General features: G+C 41.7%; 1 protein-coding gene across 1 annotated transcript; it reads right to left on the bottom strand.

Annotated features, from left to right (window-relative positions):
• Window positions 1-254: 254 nt before the first annotated feature.
• On the bottom strand, window positions 255-4,571 carry LOC149257668 (uncharacterized). Its single transcript, XM_089382271.1, has 2 exons — window positions 3,666-4,571; window positions 255-3,485 (listed from the first exon to the last, which is right to left on the bottom strand). Exons 1-2 carry the CDS (start codon window positions 4,569-4,571, stop codon window positions 255-257), a joined length of 4,137 nt encoding a protein of 1,378 aa, XP_089238397.1.
• Window positions 4,572-9,231: the final 4,660 nt, after the last annotated feature.

The following is a 9,231-nucleotide window of genomic DNA, read 5'->3' as shown; positions in this document are numbered from 1 at the left end:
ACCAGCAACCAGAGTGGCAATGGCAGTGACAGTGACCACGAGAAACCAGGCGTCGAGGTGAACGAAGCTGCCACCGCCTCGGCTCTCTGTAATTTCCTCTCTTCCAAAATTCTTCAGACAATAATTCCTTGCGCACTCCATCGCGCCTGATAAACTCTGCCTTATGCCCTCGAACCAGGCGCGCATTAAGTGCCTTCTGCAGATCCATAAACCTACCACCCTTGCCATTAACTGCATTAACGCAGCTGGGGGGTTCATGTTAAGGTTGACGGCCTTCCCCTGGTGGCCGTATTGTTTACACGGGGCAGCCCATGCGTGGCATGTGGCGTGCCCATCTCTTCCGTCCCGCCACCCGCATCCGGGGTCTCATTGTCCCTGTGGATGAGACTCTCACATTCCTGTTTTCTTTGATTATTTGGAATGATGTTCAGGTATCCCTCAAGGAAGGGCTGATCTGAGTCAACCCCTATGTTGGCAAGAAGATCAGCCACTTTATTACCTTCTCTTTTAGTGTGATGAAAAGAGATGGCATTGTAGTTGCCAATTTCCTCCGCCATGCTGCTGAGTCTGGCCTCTAGTCTCCAACTATTGGCTATTTTCCTGGCCTGCGATCCATTCTGGATTCGAATGGCCATGTTTATGAGAATTTGGGAGTCCCCCTCCACTATTAATGGTTGAAGATTGTGTCTCCTTGCAGTGAGAAGTCCTTGCCACATGCCCTCCAGCTCTGCTGAATTGTTGGTGTCCCAACCTAGGTTGCCAAAGTAGATCTGTTGCAGAGTTCCATGGTGATCTCTGATGATTCCTCCAAATCCTGCAGGTCCTGGATTGCCCTTGGATGCGCCATCAAAGTTGAGCTTGTATGAATGAATAGGTGGGGCCTCCCAGCTTTCCTTCTCCTTGTCGTTGCTATCTGCTGCTTGCTGTGTGGTTGGTTCTTGTGTCAGTTGCAGTCCCCAGTTTGATAAGATGTTTTTCTCATTGTCTTCAGTTGGGAGATCTTGTTGGGTCCAGGACTTCAGTAGCATGGTTTCTTGGATGTTGGCGTGCATCCTGTTCCATATGTCCCCCTTATTCAAGCTACAGTTTTTGAATATGCGCCTATTCCGTTCTTTCCAAATATTCCATAGGAGAAAACCTGGAATTATGTTCCACAAGTGGTTAAGCATACCACTTTTGTAAGGGCTTTTTGGCCATTGCCTAATGGTATTTATTACGCCTCCCATTTCTCTGCAGCGCCTTTGACTTCTGAATTCTATCTTCTCCCATAGTTGAGTAGCAAGCGGACATGAGTCTAGAAGATGCTGCAAGGTTTCTTCATTCTGAAAGCAGTTGTGGCAAACCGAGGGCCCATGGAAGTTGCGTTTCTGCAATTTGTCCCATGTAAGAATCTTTTTGTGTCCCACCAACCAAAGAAAGTGAGTGATTTTGGGCCATATTTTGAAACTCCAAATTCTAGACCAGAGAGGATCAGGGTTGACGGGAGGATCTTCTAAAAGATTGTAGGCTTCAGAGGTGGAGTAAGAGCCCTTGGGGAGGTAGCCCCATCTGAGAATGTCGTCATTGTTGTTGTGCCTAATTCTTCTTTTTGCCAATTCAGTGTCAAGGGCCGCTGCTTCCTGCGTTCTGTTGGTGGTGATTATTTGGTTGCTAGAAAGCCATTTCCTGAAGCCTCTTCCCGTTTCCGGATTCCAGTATTGGTGGACTTTGGCATGCTGTTGCTCTTGCCCACCTGGAATAATGGCCGCTGGTAGTACATTGGATAGTTTGGGAAGTTGGTTCCATGCATCGTACCAGAATCTGGCATGTTGACCATTCCTTATTTCCCAGAAGCTATGTTTCTGAATCAATTGGTGATGCTGCTTGGCCGCATTCCAAATGAGTGAACCTGTGCTTGTGGGCGTGAATCTAATAAGCTCTGCATGCGGCATATTGTTGGTGTATTTGGCGATCCAAATTCTGGCCCATGGTTTGTCCTGATTTGTTAACCATTGCCACCAGATTTTGGCGGTCATGATGATATTGCTGTGCTCAGGGTCTCGGAGGCCAATTCCACCTTTGTGCTTGGGCTTGCTAGTGGTGTCCCATTTTACAAGCGCCCATTTATGGTTGGTAGCTGAACTTCCCCAAAGAAAATTGCGCTGTAAATTTCTCAGCCTTTTCAGGACCCATTTTGGAGCGGCTAGGATGGAGAACAAGTAGAGGGGCATGGCTTGAAGGATGGCTTTAAGGAGCACCGCTCTACTTGCTAAATTGAGGGAGCGGTGTGTCCACAGGTTCAGTTTAAATTCCATTTTCTCAATAAGTCGTCTCCAAGCTGGTTGCTTTATGGCGGAGGCAGTGAGAGGCGCTCCCAGGTAAGTGGAGGGGAGAGAGGCAGTTTGAAAACCCAGAATGCGAGAGACAGCACGTTTGACAGAGGGAGGGGTGTGGAAGAAGAAAATTTGGGATTTGGTGTTATTGATTTGGGTTCCTGAAGCTTTTGAGAAGTCGTTGAGCAGAGATTTCAGACATGAGGCTTCCTGAGCAGAGGGATGGCCATACAGCATGGTGTCGTCCACAAACTGCTGGTGGGAGGAGGCAGGGGAGTTGTGGATTGAGATTCCCCGAATATGGTTGGCTTGCCTAGCTTGCTTGATGTGCCGACCTAGGCCCTCCGCCATTATCACAAATAAGAAGGGGGATAGAGGATCCCCTTGCCTGATGCCCCTGGATGGCTTGAAGGGGTTAGAAGGCAGCCCATTGACAAGAATGGAGAAGTGGGAGGAGGAGATGAGGCTCATTATCCATCTTACCCAAGTGGTACAGAAGCCAAAGGCTCTTAGCATGTTCTGAATATAGGCCCAGCTGAGTTTGTCAAATGCCTTGGATAAGTCAAGCTTGAGTAACATGCCCGCTTTTTTGGAGAGCTTGAGCGAGTGAATGATCTCATGGGAGAGAATTATACCATCCATTATTTGTCTGCCTTCCACATAGCCTGATTGCTCAGGTGAGATGATCTGAGGGAGAAGGGGCTTGAGTCTGTTGGCTATGACTTTGGTAATGACTTTATAGAGAACATTGCATAGAGCTATGGGCCTGAATTTGTCAGGGGTAGTGGAGTTCTCTTCTTTGGGAATGAGAGTGATGAAGGTAGAGTTTAGAGAGGGCAGCATCCATCGAAGGGCTCGAGATTCTTCTACAATTTGCCACACCTCTACCTTAATCATATCCCAGAAAGCATGAAAAAAATTAGTGGTAAAGCCATCAGGGCCAGGAGCCTTACCTTCTTTAAGCTGCGCCATTGCTTCATCCACCTCTTGGCTGAGAATCGGGCTCATGAGCAAATCGTTTTGCTCCTCCGTTATTATCCTGGGAATGTTGTTTGTGATTTTCTCGATAGCTGCCTTCCGATCCCCTGATTGTTCTTGGTGGACTTGTTTGAAGTGATTGAGGAGGGTTTCCTCTATTTTCTCATGCTCCTCCTCTTTACCTCCCTCCTGGTTCTGGATGAATGATATCTTGTTGTGCATTCTTCGTTGCACTGTTGTATTGTGGAAGAATTTGGTGTTGCGCTCTCCTTCTTTAAGCCATCTAACCCTTGATTTCTGTCTCCAATAAATTTCTTCTTGCTTTCTTCTTTCTTCAAGTTGATTGTTGATGTGCTTTTCTTTTTCTAGGGTAGCCTCTGTATGCCCTGAATTGATGACTGTCTGGTGGAGTAGCTTGAGCTCCTGATTGAGTTGCTGTTGGGCTTCGAAGATGTTCCCAAAGATCTCCTTATTCCAGTGTTTGAGGTGGCTTTTCAGGTGCCTTAATTTCTGTTGGAGTTTGAACATTTTGGTGCCTTCTGGAGGAACAAAGGAGGCCCAAATAGATTTGACGAAGTCCTTGAATGCTGGGTGGGTTAACCAGAATCTTTCAAATCGAAATGGCTTCCTGGTGCTGCTCCCTGGTCTTTGCCATTGCAGGGCTATTGGCCAGTGATCCGATCCTGAGTGAGCCAGAATCTCCGCATTGAAATCGCCCCCGATGTGCACTGCGTTGTCCGATATCAGAAATCGGTCCAGCTTGGAGGCAATCTGATGCTTCCCTTTTCTGTGATTGCTCCAAGTGTAGATTCCATTACAAAAGGGCATATCAATAAGGGAGGCATTTAGGATGAAATCCTTGAAGTGTTCCACTTCAGGTTCCAATCTGGTTCTACCCCCTGTTTTGTCCTCTAGTTTGGTGATCATATTAAAATCCCCCGCCACAATCCAGAGAGGATGTTGTCTGTTAATGCTGAGGGCCTCGATGGTGTCAAGGAGTATTTTTTTACTGCCTCCATCCTGTGGGAAATAAACATTAGATAAGTTCCCATGAACCTTTGTGCCTATAATGTGAAAGGCCGCTTGAATGAGATGGTGGGCTGCATGGAAATCAGTGAGAGTTATGGCTTGAGTGTTCCAGGCTATGGCGAGTCCTCCCGAGGCTCCAGTCACATCCACAGCCACTGATTGGCAGCCCGGCCAGGCCTTGGAGAGTATTCGACCCAGAGTAGCGCTATTGCATTTTGTTTCTTGAAAGAAGCAAATGTGCAGTTTCTCCATCTTTATCATGTTTTTGAGCATTCTATATTTTGCAGGGCCGTTGAGGCCTCTAAGATTCCAAGAGATGAGCTTCATTGATAACTGGGTTGAGAGGGGCTGAAGTATTTCGTAAGCTTCGCATAGTGGCCTGAATCCACTAGGACTTCTCCAAGCTCTATTGTTCTTTGAAGAACTGTTTTCCTTCCTCTCTTTTTGAAATCTTTTGGACGCAGTCTACCATCCCAGGTGCTTCCCGCTTGAATCCCTAACTGATGTTGTTGGTAGAATTTGGAGATGACCATCTCCAACTTTTCTAGGTCAGTTTCAGCGATGGATTCAAACGCCTTTTTCCTGCATGCCAACTCTAGTTCATTAATGTCCAGTCCGTGAAGGTCCACATTTTCAGCTTCTTCCTCCATTATTTCTATGACACTGGTGTCTTCCTGTGTAGGCTCTGAAGTCTGGGCGGACTTCTGTTTCCCGTCTATCTCCATATTCTTGGGGGTATTCATCGGATCCTCCTGATTCCTGGATAAAATGGTTGGTATTATGATAGGGGTTTTCGAGTTTGGGGGGGGGCTGGAGGGGGGGGGGGCGGCTTGAGGAGGATGGGAGATCGGTTTTGCTGGGATTTTCCATGGGTCGTTCTTCCGGAATGTTATTGAGGATCTCAAAACTATTCTTGGATGCTTGATCTTTGTGATTATTCTGCTGAGACTTTTGCCCGCTGGCATTTTTCCGGTGCGAGCGCCTTCTGCTTGTTACTTTGGTGAACCCATCTTGATTGGGCTTGGCGGAGGGGTTCTGAGACAGATCTGGGACATTTAGAGGACAATCCCTGAATAAGTGCCCCAGAGCATGGCATCGTCTACATCGGAAGGGCACATGCTCATAATCCAAGGGCTGGGTCCATTCCTCATCCCAGTGGGAGAGTGTTATCGACTCTGGTAGCGCTTCATTCAACCTTATGAAGACACATATGCGAGCATATGAAATGAATCTGCGGGATTTGGTTTCTTCAGCCGTCCTGATGTATTCTCCCACACCATTTCCAATTCTTCTGAGTGAATCTTCGTCCCAGTATTCATCAGGGAGTCCATATAGTCGGATCCATACTGGTGCCCAGGTTAGGTCTTCTTTATCTGGGTTAAATCTGGGTTTCCAGTCTCGCATGTACAGCCCTGCAGCATTGAAGAAATGTGGGCCTGTACCTAGCACCCTGAGTTTGTCTTCCACGCAGTAGAAGATGACTGTAAAGAAGCCCTTCGGTCCTAGTTGAAGCAGGACATCTCCCTTTGGTTTCCATTTGGCAGCTATCCAACCATAGAGAGCTTTTTCCGTTGGCCATAAGCCTATGAATTTCCCTATGATTGCATGCTCTTTCATAAACTCTATTCTAGCATTTACCAGGTGACCTTGTAGTTCGATTCTGGGCCTTTCTGCAGCTACAGGTTTGCAGGTGGCTGAGGTGACTTTTGGCGTCTCCTCTTTGTCGTTTTTCCCTTTGTCCTGTGGTCCGTTGTCCTGACCTTGCGGATCTTCCGGATTGCTGTTCTCTTGCCTTGTTGAGCTTTCATTGTTCAGTATTTCTCTGCTAATCGATCCGAAGAAGAGGTCAGAGTCCTTCTCCTGCTGCATTGGGGAGGGCCCTGTCGCCCCCCCCTGCGGTGTTTCCATAGCGCCTGGCTGGCGCAGAGCTGATGCGATGTGATCTCAGTGCCTGGAATAGGTCAGGGTTTGCAGGAGGCTCCTCTGTCTGGAAGCGCCATCACGGGTTTCAGAGGAACCCTAATCGCCTTGCAGAGCTCCCGTTTTTCAATATGCAACTTTTCAAATTACTTGCATAAAAGGTAGTGGGCTTGGCCCGGTTTAGACTAACTACTCGCACGACGAGCTACGACCTTGCTCGGGATCGAACACAAGACCGGTCCGTCATGACGAGGCCGACTTTACCACTACGCCGCCTCCACGACCTTAATTTTGTATTATAAATTAATTGTAAAACATTTAAATATAAAAAATATAAATTATTATTCTAAAATTTTTATAGATTTATTTTTCAAAACCCAATAAAACCTGATTTTATGATAAATTAATTTAAAAAGCAATGAAAAATCAAAATATCTCAAAATTTAGAGATTAGAATCTTTCTTTTTTCATATAGGATGAGATTTAGAAATCAAGTTGTCTTTAGTGAGACATTTTGGAAGCTTTTCCGGTGGGTTTTTCCTACCTAATTTCTCTAAACTCTCGAAGGAATTTATTGAAATCACAGATTAACTAATGAATGATTCAACTTCAAAACTGACATTTTCGATCGGAATTGGATTCAAGAAATTCCATATTATGAGAATTCTTCGGCCTAAATCACATGATAGTACATTTGTCGACGCATTTCAAACCAACAAGTGTGGTTCATCATCAGGACAAGTTGAAGAGCCAGATCATGGCTGCAAATTAAATAGGGAGAGCAGATCATCCAAGGGCTAGGTTTGACTAAAAAACGGCTACATTGAAAAAACGACCATATTGAAAAAATGGCTATATTAGATGAGAATTTGATAAACGACTAGATTTGACATTTAAATTGTTTTACTAGCAATTGCACCAGATGTTGCAAAGGAAACGCCGTAAGGCATAAATTCAAAAAGAATAGTGACATATAAAATATTCACAGGTGGAGGAGGCTAGGGAGACTTGAGTGAGGAGACAACAATAGTGAACCAACATGATGAGCATGATCACGAGGGGGAGCATGAAAGACATAGTGTGCAGGATGAACCATTCCTATTGCTAGCTAAGGTCCTAGCTATGCTATTACTGTAACCCCTGTCTATGGTGCTTTTCTTAGATGCCTTCATTGCCCCTGTCTATGGTGCTTTTCTTAGATGCCTTCATTGCCTTTGCTTTAGCTGATGTGTTGCTAGCTAAGGTCCTAGCTATGCTATTACTGTAACCCCTGTCTATGGTGCTTTTCTTAGATGCCTTCATTGCCTTTGCTTTAGCTGATGTGTTGCTAGCTAAGGTCCTAGCTATGCTATTACTGTAACCCCTGTCTACGGTGTTTTTCATGCCCATGCCTTTATTGCCTTTGCTTTAGCTGATGGGTAAACAAATGGTGCTTTGGTTGGGTCCAATTGGACTTGGATGCAATATAATTCTTGCCAAGGCAAAAACCCTGACCTTTGAAATAAAATAACAAAAAAGAATTACTAAAAAGTTGAAAGAAATAAATGGGAAATTCTAAATAACTAATGAATAATTAATAGGCAATTAAAAAACATAAATTAAAATAAATAAATAAATAAAAGAGAAATTGAAAGTGTCAACAATGTTTTTTACCTGGTTTTTGAGGTAAAAATTAATTTTCCCAATATAGAACTTACCATGAGATAAAAAATCTGGTAAATTCTGAAACTTAAATGGAGTTACATTTACATAGTTTTTGTCTTAAAAAATCTTTGATAATATCTTATACTCTTATTTTAAAATCAATTGTGCTACCTTTCATGGTTTCTATTAACATGGATCACTTGGATCTTTTCGTACCATAGTTTTAATAATTTCATATCATATAAATTTACATTAAATAGAAATTTTGTAAATGAAACTTAAATGGAGTTACCTTTGAAATAAAATAACAAAAAGAATTACTAAAAAGTTGAAAGAAATAAATGGGAAACTCTAAATAACTGATGAATAATTAATAGGCAATTAAAAAACATAAATTAAAATAAATAAATAAATAAAAGAGAAATTGAAAGTGTCAACAATGTTTTTTACCTGATTTTTGAGGTAAAAATTAATTTTCCCAATATAGAACTTACCATGAGATAAAAAATATGGTAAATTCTGAAACTTAAATGGAATTACATTTACATAGTTTTTGTCTTAAAAAATCTTTGATAATATCTTATACTCTTATTTTAAAATCAATTTTGCTACCTTTCATGGTTTCTATTAACATGGATCACAATATTTAAATATTTGTAATGAAATTTTGTAAATGAAACTTAAATAGAGTTACATTTACATAGTTTTTGTCTTAAAAAATCTTTGATAATATCTTATACTCTTATTTTAAAATCAATTGTGCTACCTTTCATAGTTTCTATTAACATGGATCACTTGGATTTTTTCATACCATAGTTTTAATAATTTCATATCATATAAATTTACATTAAATATTTAAATATTTGTAATGAAATTTTGTAAATGAAACTTAAATGGAGTTACATTTAGAGAGTTTGTCTTAAAAAATCTTTGATAATATCTTACACTCTTACTTTAAAATCAATTGTGCTCCCTTTCATAGTTTTTATTAACATGAATCATTTGGATTTTTTTATACCATAGTTTTAATAATTTAATATCATATAAATTTACATAAATTTTGTAAATGAAACTTAAATGGAGTTACATTTAGAGAGTTTGTCTTAAAAAATCTTTGATAATATCTTACACTCCTACTTTAACATCAATTGTGCTCCCTTTCATAGTTTTTATTAATATAAATCATTTGGATTTTTTGGTAATTTTTTTAATAATTTAATATCATATAAATTTACATTAAATATTTAAATATTTGTAATGAAATTCTGTAAATATTTTTTTACAGAAACTGAGATGTGATACAGATAAATAAATTATTTGGTCTTTTCTTTGTCAATTAAAAAGTAGA

Source organism: Pinus tabuliformis, chromosome 6 (assembly GCF_031772625.1).
Source record: "Pinus tabuliformis cultivar Carrire ecotype Pingquan chromosome 6, CPIR1, whole genome shotgun sequence".
NCBI classification, from domain to species: Eukaryota; Viridiplantae; Streptophyta; class Pinopsida; order Pinales; family Pinaceae; genus Pinus; species Pinus tabuliformis.
This window is presented reverse-complemented; position numbering and strand designations above follow the sequence as displayed.

Coding starts and splice junctions, on each gene's coding strand:
- LOC149257668 (XM_089382271.1), bottom strand. CDS start 4,571: ATGGAGAAACTGCACATTTGCTTCTTTCAAGAAACAAAATGCAATAGC. Junction 3,486..3,665: donor TCAATTCAGGGCATACAGAG/GCTACCCTAGAA, acceptor TCATTCATCCAG/AACCAGGAGGGAGGTAAAGA.